The sequence below is a fragment of the Gossypium raimondii genome, chromosome 8 (assembly GCF_025698545.1).
Source record: "Gossypium raimondii isolate GPD5lz chromosome 8, ASM2569854v1, whole genome shotgun sequence".
In the NCBI taxonomy this organism is placed as follows: Eukaryota; Viridiplantae; Streptophyta; class Magnoliopsida; order Malvales; family Malvaceae; genus Gossypium; species Gossypium raimondii.
In genome coordinates, this window is record NC_068572.1 from 60771905 (window position 1) to 60798953 (window position 27049).

The 27049-nt window shown below is 29.8% G+C and overlaps 2 protein-coding genes across 2 annotated transcripts; both read right to left on the reverse strand.

Moving 5' to 3' along the window:
- Positions 1-5231: 5231 nt before the first annotated feature.
- LOC105792774 (protein SOMBRERO) lies at positions 5232-7084 on the reverse strand. The gene is made up of 4 exons (XM_052635311.1): positions 6873-7084; positions 6353-6532; positions 6001-6272; positions 5232-5909 (listed from the first exon to the last, which is right to left on the reverse strand). Exons 2-4 carry the CDS (start codon positions 6519-6521, stop codon positions 5316-5318), a joined length of 1035 nt encoding a protein of 344 aa, XP_052491271.1. The 5' UTR covers positions 6522-6532; positions 6873-7084; the 3' UTR covers positions 5232-5315.
- Positions 7085-13863: 6779 nt separating this feature from the next.
- On the reverse strand, positions 13864-22126 carry LOC105792775 (E3 ubiquitin-protein ligase RGLG4). Its single transcript, XM_012621554.2, has 11 exons — positions 21828-22126; positions 18315-18399; positions 17652-17792; positions 17132-17245; positions 16245-16342; positions 16055-16134; positions 15631-15736; positions 15406-15533; positions 14616-14742; positions 14466-14522; positions 13864-14179 (listed from the first exon to the last, which is right to left on the reverse strand). Exons 1-11 carry the CDS (start codon positions 22032-22034, stop codon positions 14096-14098), a joined length of 1227 nt encoding a protein of 408 aa, XP_012477008.1. The 5' UTR covers positions 22035-22126; the 3' UTR covers positions 13864-14095.
- Between the last annotated feature and the right edge of the window lie 4923 nt (positions 22127-27049).

Sequence of the window (27049 nt, forward strand, 5' to 3'; positions counted from 1 at the left end):
CTTTTACATATATAATAATGGCTTTTTGCAGTTTTTACACCTCAACTATGACACATGAGGCTGAGTTTTTGCAGTGTTTGCCATTTACTTTGTTGTTTTTGTGAGTTTGAAGGCTTTATTTTCCTTTCTATTTTAAACATTTCTTCACCACCCCTCTCGCATGCATGCACGCACACATATATAATTTCTAGGGGTCTTAAAATAAATATCAACCCATATATATTAACATTCAGGGGCGAAGTTAATAATTTTATCTCAGACGTCGAAAGAAAGTTATAAAATTTTGTATTAAAAATTTTCATTTAACCAAAGGTTAAAAAAATTAAATTTTGAAAAGGGACTGTAAAGCAATTTTTTTTAAGGGAGGCAAGGCCCTTGCTTGCCCCTTTTGATTACATAAGATAAAATTATAAATTCTTTTAGAGAGCAAGGGCCAAAATTAAAATGGATTAAATTGTATTATTAATTTTTTCTGAATAATTAACAAGAGGGACTCTAGAGAAATTTTCCTATTTAATAAGGGGCCCATAGCTTAATTGAATAGTGAAGAAGGGATTCGGAGCCTAGCTCTCTCTTCTTTTTCTTCAATCGAATCGAAAATGGCAGCCGCTACAAAATTATTTATTGAAATTAAAAAAAAAAAAGAGTAAACTACGGAGGGATACGCACATTCATATTTTTCTTTAATTAAATTGAGTGATGAGACGTTGGATAAGTGAAGTTTCAAGTTTAAATTTTAAATACTCGGTTTGGTAAATCTATATTAAATAATAATCAATAAAAAATAACAACAATGCGTTAAATATATGATAATTCGAATTGCAGATTCGATCATTAAATGTTTGGATTTTAAAATTACCATTTGTTGTAGACTCAGAGCAGATGCGAATATCTCGAATATCTATTATCAAATCCGCATTGCTTATTAGAATGACCATTATGGTTATAGATTCGGGTTTAGATAGATATCCAAATCTACTGATTACAAAATGCTTTTAATTTTGATTTTATATATATAAATAGAATTTTAATAGTTTCAATTCAGATTTTTATGGATTAGTTTATTTGAAAAAGGATTAGAAATTTTGAATTTTTTTCAGATTCAAATATCCAACGGATAATAGTATTTAATTTAGATTTGAACAATAACACTCACATGATTTATAAACATAATTAATCAAATCTTTAAACATATTTATGAATGCAAATTCAAATAATTAAAAAATATATATATCCGACCCACTGCGATCATTAATTTCAACTTATTTTGGTGTTAAATATACATAGAGAGAGTTGTAAAGCCATGAAACCTTTCACACGATCATAAGAGTTGTGATGATAAAAGCAAAGACAAAATCCAGCAAAGAGGAAAGAAAAAGGCATCATAGGTGATATTGTAGACTGGCAGTTGTCTCAGGCTCTCAGCACCATTTTTTGTTCCAAAATGTTGCTTTCATGCTGGGTTTGCCCCCATCCATGTCTCCTCTTCATTTTATATCTAAAAAGTTGTTTCTTAAGGTATTGTATGCGATGGTTAGACACAATATTGATGGAGAGGCAAACATAAACTTCGAATATGAATTATAAAACGAATATTAATAATACAAAAAAAAAGAGTAAACTATACTAGCATTCACCCTGCCACTTTTAGTTAATTTTTTTTGGTCACTCAACTATGAAAAATTACAAAATAATTACTCAATTATTAGTAAATTTCTTTTTTGGTCACCAGTCGGCTAATGGTGATTGTTTTTAAAATTGACATAATAGTAACTTTAACCTTCAACATTTATACATTGTGTTAATTTTTATCTTGGTTCTAAAAACTCTAACCCTCAATATTTACGCATGGTGTAATTTGATCTTTTTTTGCAATTTTATTTTTCCGTATGGCCCTTTCACCTAAAAATTCAAAAACAAACTTATTAGCTAATTTTGATTGAAAATATACAAAAAAACACCCAAAAATTCAAGATACTAATTTTATCTTCTCTCATTCTTTTAAAATTAACTCTCAATGTCATAAAGAAAAGCAAAACTAAAAAAAATTACACAATGTGTAAATGTTGAGGGTTAATTTTTTAGAATCAAGACTAAATTGACATAATTTATAAATGTTGAGGGTTAAAGTTGCTATAATGTCAATTTTAATGTTATATTTTTGTATGTATATAAGTTTTAATAATCTATATAAATTTCAAAATTTATTAATTGATACATTAAATAAAATAGATAGTTTAAAATGCAATTAAAACATTATGAAATTTAGGATTAATTATGCAATTAAATTTGTTTGAAGATGGAGCGGCCACTAATACCTTTATTTTTGGCCTCGCCAATTTTGATGCACAAAAATATATAAAATTATACACTATCAATGATTTAAAGTATAGCACATTATTAAACATTAAATTAAGTGGATTTATTTTTAAAAATAAATTAATGACGTACCAGTGTATCAATAACTTATATATGAACCATTTATTAGTCAATAAGTAATAATCAATTAATATGTGACCTTTCTCAAATTATTTAATTTAATTTTTAATTTAAAATTTTAAAAATATAGACTTAAATTAAAAATTAGTTTTGTGCACCTAGCTCAAGTGCCTATATTCACTTGCCCATTAAGATAGCTGATCCTCACATGGCCCACTACAACTTAGCAAACTTCTATTAATTAAAGAGTTTTATTTTTTATTTGAGACCTAACATAATTTTTTTTTTATCTTGGGCCAAGGGACTTAGCTATAAATCCAAAGAAATTCAGCCCAATAATAGTAAATAATTAAAATAGGGTTTGGTTAATTTAATTAAATAAATTAACGGAAACAGCCTAATTAAGAAATCTAAAATTTTTTTAAGTCCAAGCACAGGAAGGAATAATTACATTAATGAAGGTTAAACAGTCTTCAAAGAAAGTTTATGGAGCGCAGATATATATACATATATTCAAAAATAATTACAAGAAAGGTCCAATTATGCTCCCAGCTTCTATATTCTTCTTGCATTTAAAATTTAATCCTTCTATTTTTGTGATTTAATAATTGAAGTCCAATTGGTAGCATCATCAAAGAATTCTGTTATATTGAATAATGAGATACTTTTAAAATAAAAAAATTTACTCACACGGTTGATGTTACGCATGTGAATGCAAAATAAGAAAATAAAACTGTTTGAATGTCGGATTGCAAAGTTTTCGATTCTAAACTTGGTGTTATAAGGTTTTTTAGCTTTGTTTTAGAGAAGAATATCAAATGTCGATAACTTTATTATTATTATTATTACATGGCTTCCATGTAAGTTTTAAATTAGCCAAGTGAGCAACCTTTTTATTTTAAAATACCACATAATTCAATTTAATAAAAAAATTTTAGTAGCCTTATCAATTGAACTTCAATTCTTACATCAAAAGAATAAAGAGACTAAAATCCTAAAATTAAAAATAGTGGAATCAAATTTTAAATGTGTGGACAATACAAGGACGATGACTCAATTCTTTTAGACTTCAAGTGTTAAAATAGCTTAGATAAATCTTTTAATTATTTTTAAAATGATATATTTTGTGTCCAAATTGAAGTTCTATAACTCAATATAGTGAAGCGATGTCAAATCCAGATTTTTAAATGAATCCAAATAATAAAATTTGTCAAAAATATTCTTCATGCTTCTTTTGCTCCAACTCGTCCACCTACATTAAGGATGACAAGTGACAACAGAGTAGGGCAAGGGTGGATATTGTTAAATCCTCCACTATTGCACCATAGTTAGCACGCTCTACTCCAGTGTGAATGTATAATTCTGTAAACCATTACCATCTTTATGGATGTTGGACGCATTCATCCTCGTCCCAGTTCATTCCGTTATTATATTTTTACATTTTTAATAGTTATATATGTAAAAGGATGAAATGATAATTTCATATAGTGGAGCGGGGTGGGGTGGGGCGAACAATTACCATAATCGCTCCATATCACTTTCTAAATGAAAAAATTCCACCCACCCTGCATTCATTTAAAAAAAAAATCTATTTCATTCGAAACGGATCGATTCCAAATCTATCAAAAGGTTTGAGTTTTTCCATTCCTAATCTAAACCGATGAGATAATTGAGGTCTTAAATAGTAAAATTCAAAAAAAAATACAAAATAAGATGAATTATATTTCTGTAAACTATTAATTAATTTATTAATAATGTAGTCTTAAAAAACATTTGTAATCGTTTAGACTAGTAAGAAGTTGCACACACTAAAAGATAAAATGTGAATGTGATGAGCAGACATGATGGACCAGACTGTAATTGGAAATTGCAAACCTTTTTCCAATGTGGTAATTGGGATTTGTAAGGGAACCATTTGAAATAAAAACATCTAATTATAGTTTTAGTCCCTTTATAAAGTTGAATTTAGGATTTAATCTCTTCATTTTAGTTTCTCATAATTTGATCCATTTATTTTTATAATCCAATAAGTAAGTCCAAATTGTTAACAGATCTATATATAAAACTAAAAGACAAATATTAAGTCAATTTAAAGCAGAATGATTAAATCTCAGATTTAAACATAATAAGACTATAGCAAAATTAGCACCGAAACTGGGTCGACTTCATTTGTATATTGTGCTTTATGATTATAGTATGTTACACCACAAAAAAATATAATCACTCAATTATTTTTCCTAGCATAAGTGAAAAAAGCAACAATCAAAATGAGGAATTGAAAAAAATCAAGTGAAAGAAATCTTACTTGAAATTCATTATACCATGCCCTCGAAGCTTGCTTAAGCAATAGTAGTGTGTTTAACAATGGGAGAGAAAGCTTTCAACTAATCACCAGTCAAACCATCAACAAGTTTAATATTGTTCCCGATCAGAGATCTGTCTCTTATTTCTGCCAAAAACCTTAACAGGTTTATAGAGTGAAAGTGACTCGAAACTAATTCAAATAGTAGCATTCTCCCTCAGTACTTATATACCAAAAGTTATAAGGTCGAGTTCAAATCCAATCATATACAAACCCTTCGGTTTTCATTATCTCACCTATCCAACCATGTAGGATACAAAACCACAAAGTACACCCCACAACAATTGGCTTTAGTTTGCATGAACATGCTTGTATATAATTTGTTTTTTTCTTACTTAAAAAGAAAAAAAAAGTTGGCACTTGGCACAGTACAATTCAAAGTCAGATTGATGACCAAAAAAAAAAAACAAATTCAACTACTAAACAGAGATTTGAAAAGAGTGTCTTTTGCCACTTCTTAAGATGACTTTTTTTAAAGCAACATTGTATGTGAAAATAGATCTAAAATTCTAAGCTACTTTGAAAATTTCATAGCCTCAGCTGTCTCACAACCTGGGTATTGAAATGGGAATTTTTGTGAAGAACTTCCCACATGATCAAGTTGCAACGAAGGGATAAATTTAGCTTGAGATTGATGAGGATGACGATGATGATGATGATGGTCCAAGCTCATAGGATGATTCGTTAAAAGCTTATCCAAGAACGACCATTCACCATTGTACCTCATCTGATCTTGCTGCATCAGTCCACCGCCACCAACGCCTCCGCCGCCTCCGCCGCCACCGCTGCTCGAGGTTAGCCTCAATAAGTTTTGAGAGCATTCTACATCCATGGAGTTCAAAGAGAGTGGGGATATAAAAGAAGAAGCAGCAACAGCCGCTGATTCAGGGCTGAATAACTGTGGCAAATGCATGGATCCGTCGAAGGAATAATCATACAATGTATGTAAATGATTATTATTAGGCCTTGGTTCCATTTGATGAGCTGATGATGAAGCAATATTCTTCATGTGATTATAATTATTATCTTCTTGATTAAAATCTGCTTGAAAATTACCCCTAATAAGATTCTTCTTCTTGAAAACCCTACATACAACCCATCCATCTTCCTGCATATAGCAAAAAAGCCACATAATCCTTATGTTAAATTATTGTTTTACAGACAATTTTTCATCGTTAAATCGAGTCTTTTTTTATTACCTGAACATCGGAATCGTCATCGTCGAGACGATATTCATGCATGATCCAATCGGTTTTTTGGCCATGAGGGGCACGTCCGGTGTAGAAAACTAGGGTTTTCCTCATCCCGATTTTCTTGGAGTTACTAAGATGGATGGCTTTGTCCCTTCCGGTAGCTTTCCAAAACCCGGCCGTGGTTGCTCGATTAGTTCGAGTTCCGGTCGGGTACTTTTTATCCTTGTGGCTGAAAAAATACCATTCGTTTTGAGGACCCGATCCGATTCGACATTTATCTGTGATTTATTAATCATTAGCATTAGTAAATAAAATTAATTGGGGTTTTTAAGAGGTTTATCACATGCGATGAACCAACCTTTGAGATCCCAGGGTTCGAGTTTATTAAGATCGACCTCTCGAATAACATCGAGGTCGATCGCTTCATACGAAACTTTCTTCCTTAAGTAATAGTAGAGAAGCTCCTCATCTGTTGGGTGAAATCTAAAACCTGGTGGAACTGAAAGCTGCCCGTTTCCAGCCATCATTTTATTGATATCTGCAACAACAAATTACACATACTCTTAACTAATATATATATTGTAAGGGTTTAAACTGCTGACAAGAGAAAAAAAAAAAACCAGACATATTTGTTGTCCATTGACAATGAAAAGAACTGTCATTTTGTGTTCTTTTTTCTTTTCTTTTTTTTTACTTCATATATGATTGAATTAATATGAGGAAGCTGAAAAAGAACAACAACAAACAAAACCCTACATGACAGCATGCATGCATGCAGATATGAAATAAAAATCCAGTTTCAACATGAAAAGCTATACAGTTTATAGTGGCACAAGGAGAAAAAAAAAAGGAAAGGAAAAGGGAACTAAAAAGCAAACCTTTTTTTTTGTTGTTGGAAGGGTGTGAATGGAAGGTGATAAAGAACAGTACAAATGAAACAAGACAAATAAAACTGGGTTATGATGAACAAAAAGAGAGATGAGATTGTAAGAGAGAGAGAGAGAGAGAGAGAGAGAGAGAGAGAAATTAATTGTAGATTTCTTAGCTTGAAGGGCACGATGTTTAGGGTTTTTATTAAGATAGAGAGAGATGGAGAATGTGGATATATATCAGACAACCGAGGATGGGCTGGCTGGGGGTCCTGAAATAAATAATATATATACATCTTTTATACTTCAATTAATTAAGAATGTGTTGCTAAGACTTTTGGGTTTAATTTAAGTTTGGGTGTTTTCCTTTTTCGATGTTTAGAATCTAGTCACTTTACGTGGATTAAAGTGGCTAATTTATAGTCATGCAAGACTTTTACTATGTTTTTCTAAATAATGTTGAAATATTACAATCTAAGATTCAGAAATGAAAATCTTACAATCTCATATTCAACAATTTTTTGTGATCAAAATAGTAGAATACAAATTTGGTCCATAGGCATTAGCCTTGGACAAAGCCTGAATACCACTATTGAAAATTGTGCCCTAATCGAGCAAATATCCGCACATTGGTTTCCCATCCTGTAAATACGACTGAGTGAGGCTATTTTGTATTTAGACATAAACGACCTGCAATCATTAACACGAGTAGAAAGAAAGGTATTATTAGAATAAACATTTTTAATGATAATTTCACCATCATTTCAATCTCCAAGTGAGAAATATTCAATAATTCTTTTTTGCTTATCTAGCCTTTGTACATAATCCAATTTAACTGAAGCCCTTAGAGTGACTTCCACTATGTACATAATCCAATTTAACTGAAGCCCTTAGAGTGACTTCCACTATAAAAGTCTAAAATATATATAAAAAAAATACAGGGACTGAGACCCCAATTAAACCAAAATCATGTATATTAATTCAAGCTATGAAGTATGGAATAGAGGGTTGGGGCATATGTCGTTGAACGGGGGACCTTATTCCTCAAAATCGCCTCATAAAAATGAGTAAAACCAGCACAACTGTCAATTGATTACTATTAAACTTATATTAATTAATTAATAATTCTCTCTTTATTGATAAAATTATATTTATTTATTTATTTATTTCACATAACACGTACAGTTCACCTATACCTGACCTGAGCAAAATTTCAACAAAGGAATGAAAATAAATTCCTTTCACCAATTATATATAAGCACAAAATATTCTTAATTTTATACTTAATTAAAAATAATTTAAAATTATTAATACTAAAACAGCTTAATCGTGTTATAATAAATAGATTTTAGACAACAAAGTTTCAAAAATAAAATTAAAAACCATTCATTATATAGCAATGATTGGCTTAAGATTGTTAATATAAATATTAATTTTTTATAAAATGTATTTAAGATAAAATTTTGTGTAATTTTCATAACTATATGTATATATAATATATTTTATATATTAATATATTATATGTATATCACATGGCATGGCATGGAATTCAGTGCCTGGCGTAGAATAAGCCTTTTTCGAGTTATTAAATCAAATAAATTAATTAAAAATATTTTTTATTGGGATACTCAGTCGTTATTGCTCATTACCTTGCAAAAAAATCACTGGGGAATAACTTTAACCGCTCATCATTATTATTAATTAAAGATTCCGGTGTTCGATAATCACATCCAACTTAATGTAATTTCGGAAATAAAACTTGATTATTAGTTATGAGATACCGGAATTGAGTTGAATCTTTAATTAAGATAATTTTAATTTATGATTGTTTGAATTGGATTTGAATAGGAATCGCTTAGAGTATCTGTTGAGAGTGATTTTGAACTGATTAATTTAAGAATCGATACAAATTAATTGAATCAAATTTTAATATTTAATGATTTATTCAGTCAAATCGACCACTAATTCAACTACTTAGTGAAGATGTTTTAAAAAAAATCACTTGCCAAAATTGATAAACAATATATATATTTTTCATTTGGATAAAGACTTAGTTTCGGATAATTTTCATCTTAGGCTAGTTGGATCAAATCTTAATTATTCCTTATTAATTTATTTATTTATAAAATATTAGTAATTTTTTTCTATTTTATTAATTTTTGAATGCTTACTATTAGAAATATAACACAAACATAAGTTCTAACAACTACAAAGTAGATTCTAAGTAAAGTGAACAAAAAATCAAACAGAGCTAGACAAAATTCTTCCATGGAAAACACGAATATTGCGATTGAAAACCACACATTGTAAATGTGCATCGTGAGACTTGAACTTTGGTGACCGAAGATTTAACAAACAATAACAAACCCTCCTTAGCTTTTCAATTTTACTATTGAAAGAATAATAAACATAAAGTTTTCGACCAAACCAAAAAAATCAAAGTACAAATCGATCCGATCCAATCCGACCTAACTCGATTGGTGTTAGATTAAGAGTAAATTAGATTAGTGTGAAAAATGAAGCACACAATACAATGTGAGCGTGAAATGGATTGACTATAAAATAAAATTACAAAAAGCAAACCTCGAGACAATTATAGTAGAATTACAAATACAAGATTGAGCAACTAAAAAGAAGAGTCTAACCAATAAAAATATAAGAATCATATAGAATCACACAAAAATTATCCATGACAAACACACAAATTGAGACTAAATGTATTGCAAATGTACATGAAAATTTAGAGTCTCAACCTTCACCAACAACGACAATACTTTATTATTTTTTTCAATTTCATGAATTGAACTGATAAAATTAAACTTTTGAAATGAATTAAAAAATCAAACCACAAATAAATTTGATCCGATCCGACCCAACGATGTGAGATTAAGGGTAAATTAGATTAGTGTGAAAAATGTAGCACACAATCCCATATGAGTGCGACGATGGGGTTGACTATTAAAATAAAAGAAAAAAGCAAAACAAAGGGATTCTCACGCAACCTTTGCAAAGCAGAGAGATTAAAGAGCGAATGGTCAAACACGGTGGCTGAAAATCCTCCTTTAATCTCCCTATAAACACCACACTTTTTCTCTTCTTCAGGGCCTTATTATTTGTTTGCTTATATATAAAACATATTGGCCGCATGTTGCGTTCCGTTCCGTTCCGTTGCCTTCACGGACATACCATCACTGCCACTTTATTAATGTAAGCAAAATGGAAGATGCCTTTTTGGCTTTAGTTTTGGCTTAGTAAATCACTAGGGAATCCTATGCTTACCCCACCTATATTATTCATAATTTTTGTATATATCCATATGGGTAAAAAAAAACCCTATTTAGTTCCTCTTAATTTCGAAACTGAGCAAATTGGTTCATCTAAAAAAAATCAGAATAATTTAGTTCCTTTCAATTTCAAAAGTAACTATGGGCAATTAATTACGGCGCCAATATTTTCTATCAATTCTACATGATTTTGATTGATACAATAACAAATTTAGCCTTGAATGTTTACACATTTTGTCAAATTGATCATGATTGAAAAAATTTGCCTGCAACATTTGGATAAATTTGTAAATGATGAGGCTAAATTGATTAATTTTTTAGAATCAAGAACAAATTGATAAAATATGTAAACATTGAAGGCTAAATTTGTTATTATACCAATTAAAATTATGTACACTAATGGAAGACACTAACTTCATGATTAGTTGCCTTTAGTTGCTCACTTTTAAAATTGATAGGGATTAAATTACTCCGTTTTTTAGAGATCAATTTGCTCAATTTAAAAATTAGAGGATTGAAGAGGTATTTTACCTATTAGGTTTAAAGTATTATACACGTTTCTTTCTTTGTATAATATTTGTGTAATTTGTTGATGGGGATAAATCAAAACTATACATGAACTTTAATTTTGTGCAATTATACGCATTAAACTTTGATTTTGGTTAAAATGTATACATAAAATTTTGATGTTAATTAAATTGTACAGATTTAAAGAAATGAATACATTAATTTATTTTTATATTATATAAGTATAATTATTTGTGTATGTAATATGTAAACACGAATAATTATATATATCAATAACGATCTTTGGTGGTTTTGAAAATTGAATCAAATGAAAATGTCATGTATAAAATTGCACAAAATCAAAATTATTGTATAACATTAGACATTGAACCAAAGTTTATTTATAGTTTTAAGATTTATCCCATTGTTAATGTCATATAGAATAATTGTTAAAACCATAATAAATTTAAGGGATAAAGTAACATTTAGTGTTCTTACTTGATAACTTTTCTCAATTTGATCCTTGAATTTTTTTGGGGTCCGCATTAGTCTTAGAGGTTGACAGCTTTCTGCAATTTGGTGCGTTAACCTGATCATTAAGATGAAATTGTCATCACATAAATTTTAAAATTTTTTATATAAAATTTAAAAATGCAAAAATAAAGAAATTTTAAAATTTGTTTAGAATTTTCAAGTGATGACGTAGCATCATATCAAGTGTCACATCATTTCACTTTAATGGAATCCAAATTTAGGGATCAAATTAAGAAAATCGTCAAGTTTCAAGATTAATGAGGATACAAAAAAGTTCAAGGACCAAGGTAGAAAAAGCTACCAAGTTCAGGGACTAAATACTTCTTTATCTCCAAAATTTATGTAAAACTTAATCTATCAATATTCATCATGTCATATTATCAAAAATAATAAAAGAATGATAAGGTAACATTTAACCCCTAAATTTGATAACTTTTTCCAATTTGATCATTAAATTTTTCCTGGTCAACATCAATTCGAAACTTGACAATTTTTCATTTTGATCCTTAACTTGAATTCCATTAACATATACACTTATTAAGTCCCTACTTGATTAGATAACTACAACCTATTTAATTATATCATCTTACTAAATCACTTTTAATAACATATTGTTATTTGAATGGATTTTAATAACATATAATTATATATGACATCATTAATCTAGCAAATTTAATTTAATATTTTTCATATTATGTTAATAATCATATAAATCTTATTGCTTATTTTTTTCTTAATTTCTTAGTAAATGCCCTTTGTTGTACCCTCATAAAATAGTTGGCTTTGCTTTTAATGTTAATTAAAATATTGTTAAATGATTTATTTATTTGTTAACCAAAGTATTAATATTGAAAGTGCAATCTCTTTAAATTAGAATTTAGTAGTCAATGCCGATAAAATAATTTGCATTGTTTTCTTCAAAATAATTATGTTTGTGAACTCCTAAAAAAAAAAAAAATATGGATGGAGATCCTAAAAAACTGCTTTTTCCATCAAGCCCAAGAAGCATGGAAGGATCCATACCATTTTTCTCATTCCCATACCTAAATCTAATTTTTATACGATTTTTTTTTATTCATTTGTTCCCTCCAACACAAGTTTTTCTAAAATCTAAGTTGTGTCCAATTATAACAGCTAAAAAATTGTTTTTCCTATGGTGATGTCTAGAGGTGTTTATTGTAAGGTGGGGTTTCAATTCGATTTGAGTCGAGTTGGTGGTGTTTAGCTCGTTTTATCATTTAAAAATAAAAAAAATGTATATTTGTTGACTGTTAGATTAATATGTTGAAAAAATGAATAAGAGTTAGAGATGAAAGAGTTTAGAGGTTAAAAAAAAGAAATGTGTGCGAGAGAGTATGAGTTGTTTGTATGGATCGTTTTATAGTAGGTGATAGGCTTAGCTACGTGCCTTGAAGCTATTGACAAAAAAGTCTGATTTGATTCTCCTAGCAATGACAGTGATGCTATGCCCTAAGATGAGACGTCTTAGAACAACTGGTAATCAATGACTCTGTACAGACTGAGCTCCCATGTGGATCTCACATAAACTTAGCAAAGATATATGGTATTTGAGGTTTGCAAGTTAATTCAAGGTTCGCCAGTCAACATGCTAAATATGTATAGTTCATTGGAATGTTAGCTCCATTGGCAGACACATGCTAAATATGCTATGAGGTCTGTCATGTGAAGTACAACAATATTATAATTAAATTGTAAAACCCATTTGAATGAATTGGATCGGGTCAAAACAAACTCAAACCCAAACCTATAATTATTTTTAGAGTCGAACCTAGATTTAGCTCGATCCATGAATACATGTTTTGTTGAAAAATATTATATGCTATTTCGTTATTGGATAATTACATGTGTTAACCCAACAATGACCTTGGGTTGGGCTAAGCCTAGACTTTTTTTTAGATTTTTGAGTTTGTTTGGTCGGATAGAAAATACCGATAGAAAATAAATAGGCACTCAAAACAAGTACATGTTCGAGCATCATTGACCAATTCCTTATCAATTTCGATTCATTATTAATATGAACAATACTTCAACAAATTTGATTGACTAGAGTATAACAAAAAATAAAAATCTATTGGAAATATATCGAATAAACAAATTTCTATTTTCTACACGAGCGATATTTAAATAGAATTCAAAAAAAAAATGGATGCAATAACACATAAAAAACAGAAAAGGTTTAATTTTGATTGCTTGCTATTCCTAGTTAGAAAGATTATGACGATATATTTTGACAAATTTTAAAATTGTACATGAATTTTGATTTAATATGCAATTTAATACATAATTTTTATTTAGTGCAATTATACACATGAAATTTTGATTGTGATTCAAATGTATACATGAAACTTTAATTTTAATTCAACCATACATATATAAAGAAATAAATACATTAATTTATTTTTATATTAAATAAATATAATTATTTACATATACAATATATATATATATATAATGATGTTATGCCGATCATTGTATTAGTAATTTGTGAGAATTGGATCAAATCAATTTCATGTATAAAATTACTTAAAATCAAAGTTCATAAGTAAAATTACATATTAAACCAAAATTCATATATGATTTTGAAATTTATCCCTAGATTCAAAGCACATGGAAATAGTAATAGAGAAATGAGAAAAGCAAAAGGGAATAAGGGATGATTCAAACCTAGTCTTTTTCTTCACATTTTAATTTGTACAATTTAATAGGTTTAAATTACCTTAGCACTAAGTTACTTTTGGTACATAGAGCGAGGGAATACATGAAAGTGTTTCTCACAGATGACTTACTAGTGAGACTCGAATCGGAATCATGATATTGAGAGTTATGTTAAACACATAAAAAAATTTCCCTTCACAGAATATGTACAAAAAGTCGTAAATAAGGAAATCAAGCAAACAACCTCAGACGATTGGTAATCCTTTGGCGGCATATCGGACAGTTTGACACCCTTGACCCACATTCTCTACAAGTCTACAACGATAACAATAATATTATTGTTTATCACTTTTGAGGTTAAATTATAATTTAATCATTTATTTATTTATAATTTTATAAAATATAAAGGACCAATAAATTAATTTTTTTTCATTTTAGGAGGGACCTGCCACCTCCCCTGGCCCTTGCCAGGCTCCAATCAACTTAATACTCGCCTATATTTGGATTGATTACATAAGTCAATCCACTTATGATAATAATTAAACCATGCAGAACATACGTTAAAGGAAATAATGGGAACAAAAATAAAAATGTAACTCACCATATGTCCACAACCAAAGGCCAAGTCCTTAGCACTCGTAAGGCAAATTGGGCATGCCTACATTTATGTTTGCCAACAATGAAGAACAATATTTTACACCACACAAATATCAAATCAGTAATCTTTTAATGAGCAATATTTGGAAAATACCTGGGTTCGATCATCTAATGCAGGCGATGATGAGACGGTGGTCGGTGCAGGCTCCGACCGAGCAGCAGCACGGTACGGAGCTGGTGGAGGACGTGGAACCACTTTCTTTGCTTTCCCAGTTCGGTGTCTAATTTATTTAAATGCAATTAAATAATAAGTAATCATAAGTTAAAGAATTTATCGATGATAAAATCGCATGAAAATCCAAATAATCATTCTCAATCAATAATAATGAACATTTTAACGAAAGTAATTATTAGTGTTATTAAATTGGATCTATTACTAACATTATAAAATTGAGCGAATCAAATATTGCCAAATTAAAGTAGGGGATTAGCCAATGAGGCTTTGGCATTGTTTGTAAATGATGAGATCCTAGAACCTTGAGCTTCCCGGTTCTAAAATTTCACAATCAGGGACGAAGGTATTGAGGGGCCAAATAAAATTTTAAAAGTTTAGGATAAAAAAAAGGGGTTTAAATTGAATACTTTGTAACTAAAAGGAACTACAGTTAATATTATACCACTTAGCTAATGGGGTCAAGACCACTATCTACCACCTCTGCCTATGCCCTGCCCACAATGTGAAAATTACCCATGGTTTTTTTTACGATTCATAAAAGTTCAATTTTTTCAAAGTTTATAATTAACTCTTGTAATAATGTAATCTTCAGGGTTCAAACCTGAATTTTTTTTAAAAAGTATAATGTGTTTTATCACCGCATGCATCACTTATTTGTATTACAAATCATACAATAAGGAAAAGAGCTTAGCATATATATATAACTCACCCGAGAATACCAAGTTCCATCACTGCCTTGTATTGGAAAGGGATCTCCATGAGAGCAGCAAGTGCAAAAGCAGCTTCTTTTTCATCTGGACTTGTGTTTTTCGACATTATCTCTGTGAAGTTAACGAACTGTATATGTATATGTACAAGACACAAACCAACTAGTTTAGATTTCCATTATTTCATGCATGTCCTCAAGTTTCTGCCGCTAATACACCACAAATACCTGAAAATTGTCGAAGTCACGTGCAGGGATCTTATCATCAAATTTCTTCATATCTTCCCAAGGTCCATCGCCAACCCCGACCAGTACAATCGACAGTGGGTGTGAGCTGAATAAAACATGTCCTAAAGTCAGCTCAGTATATGATAATTTTGTTTGAAAGCAATCAAAAATAAAAACACAAATACATGCGGGAGCAGCTACAAAGTGTAATATCAAATTATTACATTATAAACGGATTAAGAAACAATTCCAGCACAATCAGATTAAGAAACAAAACAATTCAAACTAGAATTGATAAATTGAACTGAAATTTATACATAACAGCAACACATGATGATGGGGCTCAAGGATGTACACATATAATTGCACACCGCGGATATAATAGAGAAACTCGAAATACCAATAAATCGAATAAGTCGTATACCTTGCATTAACAATGGAATTGATTGTCTTCTCTTCTTGTGGACTCAATTCATTGTTACTTGTATTAACACTTCGTGTGACCTTCATAATCAAACACCAAAAAGAAAAACATATTCTAAGACACGTCAATTGAAAGCAAAAATTGTTACCACAAAGGAGAAAAAAAAATGGCAGGTATTGGGATATAGGACCTGGCCATCTGCAATGATAACCAGCACATGGAATTGGCCACCACTGCTTTCCACTATGTCAATGGCAGCATCAATTACAGGTGCATATGATGTTGGCCCTACGAGCATGGGACAAATATAACATAAAATGCTCAAAGGCTTTAGCTTTCACACAAATATTGACCATTCATGGTATAATGAAAAAACAAGTCTAATCATCCAATTAAGAAGCTAGTCACTTTAATTTGTCATAATTTACTAAGATGTTAGTTCAATTGGGTAATACTGTTAAGTCCTATTGTTGAATTACTGATTTGGAAATCTCCAGTTTGACAGTTTATATGCAAGAAATCAACAAAAATAAAAAGTTCAACAATTTACATGGAGCTTATTAGCAAACATTAGCAGTTACTTACAAATGGACTAACATTTTAGTCTTTCAAAGTACAAGGATCAAATTCTAATGAACTAAAGTTGAGAGACTAACATCTCAGTTTTTGTATAAGGATGGAATTCATAATTAGACCCAAAAAGAAATATTATAGGTCAAATTATGATTTTAATCTCTTTACTATGTTCAAATTTGAGATATACATCGGATTTACGTCGGCATTTTAATTAGAATAGTTAATGTTTGGATTAACTAAGAAATTATAAAGTTAGAGAATTAAATTATGTCAATTTAAAGTACATGGATGCTAATTGGGTCTTAATTCAGTTGGCATCATTATTGTTGCAAGAACTTAAAAGACTCGAGTTTAAACACATTTAAATGTATGATATTCTCCACTTTAAGAATTAGGAGCGTAATTTAGGCACTAAATCCAAATTTGAATATAATAGAAACATCAAAACTAAAATTTAACCAGGTGTTATATTAGTGATGAACAACTTGTAGAGATGGCTACCAGATAATCTCAAGTTTGGGACTATCTTCTTGTAACAATCCAAAACTTCTTCAAAACCATGGCAAGATGAGTGATCACTGTGAAAGCTAAACACTTCATCATCATGAGTGGTTGCTGTGACAAGGATTGCAACAAAAAGAAAAAGTTGACAAATCAAATTAAGAAATAAAAAGGCAAAGGTTGAAATTAAGAAAAGGGTTAATGTAATTTTTGGTCCTAGAATTTAGCAGCTAGGTCCACTTTGATACCTATACATTTTTTGGTTTATTTTGGTACCTGAACTTAACTATTAGATCTATTTTGATCCTAAACTTGGAAAGCTGGATGATGTGGCATGATCTCAAACTGCCACATCATCAGCTTTTTTACAAAATTCAAGTCCAAAAATCAAAGTGGACCTAGCTGCCAAATTTATATATCAAAATGAACTCAATTACCAAGTTTAAGGGTCAAAAATTATATTAACCCTTAAGAAATTGATAAACTATTGTGTCGTGGGCACAAGTATACGTGACATTACCATCACCAAAACCTAAGCACGGTATCAAATTGTCGTCATCGAATGGAGCCAGAGTTTTCCCAATTATGGAGATGGCTTTCTCATATGGATTTGGTGCAGCACCAATTGCATGTAGGCTCCGGTTATTGAATGATACTTGGCCTTCAATAAAATAAATAAATAAATGAACCTAACAAGAGAGGGACCTATTTGAAAAAAAGTACACAAATAAGAACCCTTTGCTAGTAAATATCTATCTTCAAATTCACTGGGGTTGTTAATTGAATTGGCGGAAAATTCATCAGTCAAATTCTGGTTTTGGTCCTTTTACCATGTTGAAATTTTGGATCACTTTACTTTTATATTGTTGAAATTATTAATTTTCATATGGGCCAAAAATCCAAATTTTCCATTTAACAAAAGGCTACAAAGGTTGGCCTAAATAGCAATTCTTCCATTTAGCCAAAGCAGGACAAACAAGGACCGAAACTACCCAACTTTAGCATTTTAACTAAAATAGATAACTATTTGAGGTAGTTAGTGACATCATAAAAGAAAATAGAAGAACCAAACTGTTACAAATTAAAGCACATGGACTGAATGTTAAATTTGAATGTTATAAAGGGACCAAAATTCATCTTTATGTTGGTTGGTTAGGTGGTGTAGATATATATACATATGTACCTGTCCATTCATTGCTTTTGGTGAAATCGATGCCGATTATGAGATTAGATGATTCAAGACCAGAACCTCTTAATGCTGCTGTAACCTGAAAAAAACAAGTATTTACCTTATTCATGTTGGAGTGTTTGAGAGTTATGGGTAGTGTTTTTTGGGTGTAGTGCACTAGTGTGGTGTAGTTTGTTTTTAACATATGTGTTTTAGGGTGGGTTTAAATAAGTGGTGAGGTGTGGTGCGTTTAGTTTACTTTTTGTCTCACGGTACAGTATCTAATCTCACCGTCACCGCTATTTTTACACTAACCGCAGATAAATGCACCGCCCATCCATATCATTCAAGCTTTAAAAGAGAATTAATTTAGTAATATTGTTGTGATCAAAATGATCTTCTCAAGCTGGCAACACCTTCACCAAATCTCATCTTTGTTGAAGCTACGGTTTAACATATTATTAAGAAGATTTGAGTTGGGTTAACATCTGATTGGTTTGATTGATTCAACAAGAAGATATAATTTTTTTATTATTTTTAAATAATTGATTTCATAAGATATAAGCAGATTTGAAGTTTACTTAGTGAGATTGGATTTAGAGGTGTAGTCAAAGGGTCAGGGGTTTTGGTCCCTTGCAAATCGGACATATTGTTTTTTAACCTCCCCCCTAAAATTAAAAAATTTCAATTTAGAGCTTTTAACATTTGATTAAATGGATTTATTTTAATTTTAGCTTTTTAAATAATTAATAATTTAATTTAAATTTTTTTTATCTCATCCCAGCCCCCAATTTAAAAGTAAATTAAAAAAAGTATTCATTTTAAAATAAATTTTAAAAAGTACTAATTTGAAAAAAGTTGTGATTTATGTTGAAATGTGCAACGATTTACATAATTCAATATTTGAAAAACAACTGGGACCACTTAAGAGATGCCATGATGAACCCCGTGGCTTATAAGGGTGAAGTAAGATATTTTATTTATAAAAATATAAATTTTTGAAGGTTAAAATTAGAAAGGATTAAATTAAGTTATTAATTTTTTTAGAGGGAATAAAAAAGTTCCTATTCAAGTCAGAATTAAAGGGTTTAAGTAGAATAATTTAATATTTAAGAGGGGCTTAGGGGAAATTTTTTTGTTTAACCAATGGGGGTCAAAGCCCTTATCTGCTCCTGTCAACTATGCCCTAGATGGTACTACGGATCATATATTACATACAATATTTTAATTTTAATTATTAGTTCCTATATTTTATAAATGTTGTGAATTTAGTTTCTATATTTTAATTTGATCATTTTTAGTCTCTATATTTTTAAAATTTAAAATTTCAGTCCTCACCAAACAATAACGTTTAAATTTATTAAGTTAAATTCTATTATCAAATGTCTAATGTCGTGTTAGCTCGTTATTCGTGCCAATCTTAAAAATTCAAAATTCAAAAAAAGGACTTAAAATACCCAATTGTCGAATACATACTAAATCTTAAAATTAAAAATGTATAAACAAAATTGATCAATTCAAAAATACAGAAACTAAAATCGATCAAATTAAAGTACAAGAACTAAATTTACAATTTTAGAAAGTATAGGGACCTTTAATTTTCAATTTGATTCAGTTTGATTTAAATTCAAATTAAAGATGAAATTTTTTATTTAAATTTAATTCTACAAATATATAAAATTAGATATAAATTAATAAATTAATATTATAAAATATATTAGCATTAAAAAGGGACTGTCTAACCTATTCATACAGATAATATTATATTAGTATCTAACTTTCTTAAAAGCCATAAAAAGAAAACGTGTTTCACTGGGCGAGAAAACGCGTTTTAATCCACTAACAGATCCATGTGAATAACATAATGAATATATATGTGGGGAGGAGTGCTAGCAATTAAATAATTTTATTTTATTTTTTAAAATTTTATATCATTCATTCTCTATTCATGTAGATTATATAAGTCAAGTTTGGCGTAAATTTAAATTTTTAATTATTCATTTTATGTAAAAAGACAACGGTTAAATTAACACCTATGTAAGTGATTTAAATAAATATATATATTATAAGGGCTAGTATTTGGTACGCCCAATGCATTTTTTTCATAAGCAAGTCTTAAAAATTGTGATGTATACTAAATATTTTCATTATAAAAGATTTAGTTTTATATTTTAATTTTATTATTTTTAGTTTTATAATTTATAAATTTTGAATTTTAGTTATTAAATTTATGAGTTAAAATTTTTTGTGAGTAACGAGTTTAATAGCTAACATATTAATCTAGATTAAATTTAGAATTTATTAATAATAAAATGGTCATTTTATTTGTAATTTGGTGATCTCTTACTTGGGTACTTCTTTCAAGTAAATATATATTTAATTTAAGATTTTAAGATTTTTTTTTGGTGGTGTTAGACCATTGAAGAGTGAAGATAGATTAACCCTAAAAATAGTTTATTTCTATTTAATCTAACTTTTATTTTATATTTCATTATTATTTTAATTTTTCGTAATTAGAAAGTTATAGCTTTTTATGTGATGGTGGGTACCAAACTTTTAAATGGGGCAAACATTCATTAATGACTTTTAAAAGAAAGTCAGTCACTTTAGCATTGTTTATTTTTTTTATTCACATCAGATTTGGACCATTTTTTCTTATCTTTTGATTAAAAAATCTAATTTCAAGAAAAAAAAGTATTTGTCGAGAGAAATGGATTTTTGAAAATTGACAGATATTTTCAACACATTTGGTATTAAGATTAGGATATTTATAAATGGTTTTATTTTTAGTTTAGTCACTAAAGTTTACCTATTTTGTTAAAATAATTTTAATTGTATTTTTAAACTTTTTTAATTATCAATCTTTGTGTGTTTTTTTTAAATTTGCTTTTTCTAACAAATTTAATCAAAGTACCCATTAACAAACGTATAAAAGATTGAATTTATTTATTGAATAAATTAAAAAAAAGAGAGTAAAGATTAATAGCGAGAAAAGATTAAAAATTACAATGAGAGTAATTTTAAATTTATGAATAAGCCTTTGACCATCCATTCAAAGAAATCTTATGAGATTTTGGCGAAAACCACACTCATTTTGTGAAGCTTTGATGAGTTTTGGTGAATGCGCGAATAAAAACAAGTGATTGGGAATTGGGATATTTGTGGTTGGTTTATTTCTTAAATTTTATCACTCGCCTTTCATTGACAACCATAAAAAGTTCCCATGAAATTCAATTCATCCAAAGTAAATGTTCAACTTTTCTTAATGGATGAGACACTAAATTAGATTTAATTTTCCCTCAACGCTTATTTACTCAACTTCAAATTTCAGTGGGAAGGGATGTTATAAAAATTAGGAAATATTTTACGTAGTTTACCCTAAAAATAAAGATATAGTTGACTATAACAATGGCAACAGAAAAACAGACGACTTGCCCTAATCTTGAACTCTTCTTCTTCTTCTTTTTGCAGCAAAAATATATGTTTTTTGTTAAGAAAAAGAACCCAGAAAAAAGAAGAAGAAAGAACCTGGTGAAGGGTTGAGAAGTTATCATCAATAAACCCATATTTAGCCTTCGCAGATAGCTTTGAAACACTGTTGCTTGAATTCCCAATCGACATGGTTGTTGAGTGATTGCTTGAATTTGTTCCTTTTGATGCTTTATCTATTGATCTATTCGCACTTGCCTGCTGCTGCTGATTTTTCAGTTTCTGGATACAATTAAAATTACCCATCTGATCATCTTCACTTTTTCTTTAAGTTGAGTTCGAATCAAGAAAGAAAAAAAGAATCCACGTGTAGATGAGAATCTTGCCAAGCAAAACTATATGTGTATATATATATATATATACAGTTTTATTTTTAAAAATATTTGTTTTTTCTCTCTGACCCAATAGCAGCCTTTAGGGCTTGGGAGTTGGGAGGGAGATATTTGTAATTTTTGTAAAATTCGAATTCTAATTTGAATTTGTAGATTGTTTTGAAATTTAAATTTTAAAATCGAATCTGAGTTAATTTATTGAATATATATTATTGTTAATACAAGAGTATGTGGATTCGAGTACGCTGAAATATGTTATACTCTTATTTATGAGTTAGAGAGGGATTACGGATAATTTTAGCCTCTAAACATTGTGTTAAAAAAACGTTAAAAATCAGATTTAATTAGTTTAGAATAAATTTATTATTTCTATCTCATAATAACAGGCAGCAATGTGTGTTAATATTTTCTTATTTTGGATCAATGATTGTTTTGGGCTAAAATGATTTGGTCGGATTTCATAAGTTAAACTTTGGACCATATTTAAATTTGGGTTTTGGTTGTTAAACTTGGATTGCATTAATATTGGGCTCATTTGATTCCTTTAGCCCATTTTTAATTTTTATTTTTAAGCATACTAAATATATAAACATGTTTTATTTATTTTAAATAAAAATTAGAGAATTTGCAAATAAAAGTCCCTGATTTTACAAAATTTTCTAATTGATCCCTAACTTTCACATTAAGATTACAAAAAAACCCTCTTTACAAGTTTTACAATTTGATCCTAATTTATCTGCAGCTCCACCAACGGCCTAATGGCAGTCACAAAAGCACCCAATAAACCAAAAATCAAAAAAAAATAAAAATCCAATGAAGTTTGAACCTGCAAAATCAACAGAAAAAAATCAAATAGGTGAAAGAAGTGTGAATTTCTTCTACAGCCATTTGGATTAAATTCAAATCTTAAACTTAATATTGTTAATGAAGTTTTAGTAGAATATCACTCGATCCAAACAAAATTATCTTTTTATTATAAAACGGATGAAAATATCTATAATTATACTAAAAAAAAAGGAAAAAACCAAAAAATGAAAATAAATATATAAAAAAGAAACAAAGAAAGTGGCAAGCAAGAGTGCAAACTCATCTTAGATTTGGTAAGGCTTGGTTGCGGTGTTTAAGGTAGTCAATACCATATTATATATGTTACAATGGAGATTTTGATGTTAATACCCCAATATTAAACGATGTTAGACATAGTTCAGAAGTAGATTGCATGCCATAAGGTCACCGATATATTGATTTATCAGTTATTGTTGTCGGGCAATTCGGGATGGCTGAATAAACAGTTCAGACAATTACTAAAACCATCTTTGCCAGGCAATCCGGGATGGTTGAATAAATAGTTTGGACAATTACTAAAACAATCGTTGCCAGTCAACTCAAAATAACAAAATAAAATAATCCTAATTTCTTAGGGATGTGGACTTTTTCGATATATATATTCGAGTATCTGTTCTAATATCTATCGTTGGATAGTAAAGACCAAAATGAATAAACATGGGGAATTAATATTGAAGTGTGCAATTAAAAAGGAAAAAGGAATAATGATATGATTAGTTAAAGTAGTAAATATTAATGTAATTGATACTTGTTATATACGCATATATTTACTTTGGTTAATTTTTAATGAAATGAATTTGAATTATAATAGCACCACTGAGTATTCAATACTCAGGGTACGATTTTTGTTTATTTTTATGCACAAATCTCATACGAGGTTTTTCGCAGGTTTGAAGTGTCAAAGTATCCATTCCTAACAACTCAGCTCAAGAATCATTTGGTTATCTTTTTTGTATGCATATATGTGTTTAAGTTGGAATTGCATATACCTAGGTTGTTTTGGTCATGTTGGTTAAATGGCCATTTTAGTATATTGATATTTGGCCTATGAATTTTTATAAGATAAACTTTAATCTTTAATTAATAGATAACCATGCTAGTTTATACAAGTTTGATTATGAGAAATAGATAGTCAAATGTTGATGCATTGGTGATTATGATTTGACAATGTTTGATTGTGTTTGATGGTGTTACTTTAATGTATAAGAAAATAGAACGTTGGTAATGACAATATATCGCGAAGAAAAGAGAAATAAAAATAAATAACACACAGATTTTTTTACGTGGAAACCCTTTTGGGGAAAAAAACCACGGACAGAGGAGAAGAAAATTTACTATGTCGAATTCGAATAATTACAAGAAGAGTTTCGACTACATCTATTTATAGGTTGAAAAAACCTAATTCTAATCAAAGTCAAATATATTATGCTAATAAATGCTAAATACATTATACTCATAAATACTAAATCTTTTAGAAAAAATATATATTTTGTTTAACTTGACTTACAAGCAATCTCTTAGAATTTGGGTCACACAACTCTAACAATCTCCATCTTGACACGAATTCTCAACGAACGAGTTTTTCACCACTTCCATAAAACCCCTTAAGGGTTTAACTTCAACAATGAACACCAATCAAGTCTAAGCAATGCTCAAACTTGGTTATAGGAACTGACTTAGTCATCATATCTGCAGGATTTTCATGAGTACTAATTTTGCTCACAACAATATCACCACAAGCAATAATATCACGAACAAAATGATACCAAACATCAATGTGTTTTGTTCTCTCATGAAACATTTGATCTTTTGTAAGGAAGATGACACTGATCATCACAAAATGTTGATCTTGATTTGAAGGTCTTCATTGAGTTCACTAAAGAGTCCCTTCAACCAAATAGCTTCTTTACAAGCCTCAATAATCGTCATGTACTCAGCTTCAGTGATAGACAAAGCGACTGTAGTTTGCAAAGTGGATTTCCAACTGATTGCACAACTTCCGATTGTAAAGACATAACCTGTGAGAGATCTTCTTCTATCAAGGTCTCCAGCAGAATCAGCATCAACATACCTAATGACTCAATCTCTAGTTCTTCCAAACTGTAAGTAAGCATCAGTAGTACCTTGTAAGTATATTAAAATCCACTGAACTGCTTTCCAATTTTCTTTATCGAGATTCGTCATATATCTGCTAACTACACTGACTACATATGATAAATTTGGATGTGAACAAACCATAGCATACATGAGAAATCCCACTGCACTAGAGTATGAAACATGTGACATGTACTCAATCTCATCATCTGATTGTGGAGAAAAAACTGATGAAAGTCTAAAATGGGCTGCTAAAGGAGTACTAACAGGCTTAGCACTCTATATATTAAACCTGTAAAGAACTTTCTCAATGTACCCCTTCTAACTTAGGTACAATTTACTTGTTTTTCTATCTCTGAAAATCTCCATACTAAGTATCTTCTTTGCTAGTCCCAAATTTTTATCTCAAATTCTTCACTTAGTTGGGTTTGACCTTTCTTATCTCTCATTTATATTTTGCTGCTATCAATATGTCATCAACATAAAGGAGTAAATACACAAAAGAACCATCACTATTTTTCTTAAAGTAAACACAACTGTCAAAACTACTTCTTTTGAAATCATGAGAAGTCATAAAGGAATCAAACCTCATATACCACTGTCTTGGTGACTGTTTCAAACCGTAAAGGGACTTTTTTAGCAAGCAAACATAGTTCTCTTTTTCTAAAATTGTAAAACCCTCTGATTGTTACATGTAAATATCTTCATCAAGTTCTCAATACAAAAATGCAGTTTTTACATCTAACTGCTCAAGCTCCAAATCATGCATGGCCACAATACTAGTAAAGCTCGAATCGAACTATACTTCACAATTGGGGAGAACACATCTGTGAAGTCCACTCCTAGAATTTGACTGTAACACTTTGCAACAAGCCTTGCTTTATATCTAGGTTCTTCAACTCCTAGAGTCTCTTCTTTCTTTTTAAACACCCACTTACAATGAACAACCTTTTTACCTTTAGGAAGTTTTACAAGATCCCATGTTTTGTTTTTGTGGAGTTATTTCATCTCCTCTTGCATAGCAAACATCCACTTTTCTAAGTCTCCACAACTAACCGCCTCAGAATAATTAGATGGCTCTTAGTTTGCATCTATATCTTCAGCCACATTTAAAGCATAAGCAACTAGATTAGCCTTGGCATAAATCTTTGGAGGTTTAATTTCTCTTCTAGTTCTATTTTTGGTGATGGAGTATTGTGGTAAAGAAACAACTCTATTCTGAATTTTTGTACTGGCTTGAGGAGTCGACTCTGTAGTAGATTCTGGATTAACCTGATGCTCCACCTGCTTTTGATTTTCTTTATTGAAAGAGTCTTTAAGAGATAAGTTAGGTAGCATAGCAATTTCATCAAAAATAATACCTCTGCTAATCACAACTTTTCTATTTTCAGGACACCATAACTTATACTCTTTTACACCAGCTTTGTAACCAAGAAAAAAACATTTAATGGATCTCAGTTCCAATTTTCCATTATTAACATGAGCATACGCAGGACACCCAAAGATCTTTAAATCATAATAGTCAGCAGGATTACCAGACCATACCTCTTGTGGAGTCTTTTTCTCAATGGCAACGAATGGAGATTGGTTGATAAAAAAACATGCAGTAGAGGCTGCTTCAGCCCAAAACGACTTTGGTAAGTTGGCATTTGACAACATACATCGAACCTTCTCCATGATCGTTCTATTAATTCGTTCTACAACGTCGTTTTGCTGTGGAGTATGACGAACTGTCAAGTGTCTCATGATCTTTTCTGACTTGCATAGTTTATTAGACTCATTAGAACAGAACTCTAAGCTATTTTCTATGCGGATGTATTTTATTTGTTTTCCCCTCTATTTTTCAATCATAGTTTTCCAAGACTTAAATGCGGAAAACACATCACTTTTCTGCTTCAAGAAGAACACCCAAACTTTTTTAGAAAAATCATCAATAAAAGTTAGCATATAATTAGCTCCATCTCTCGAAGGTACTCTGGATGGCCCCCA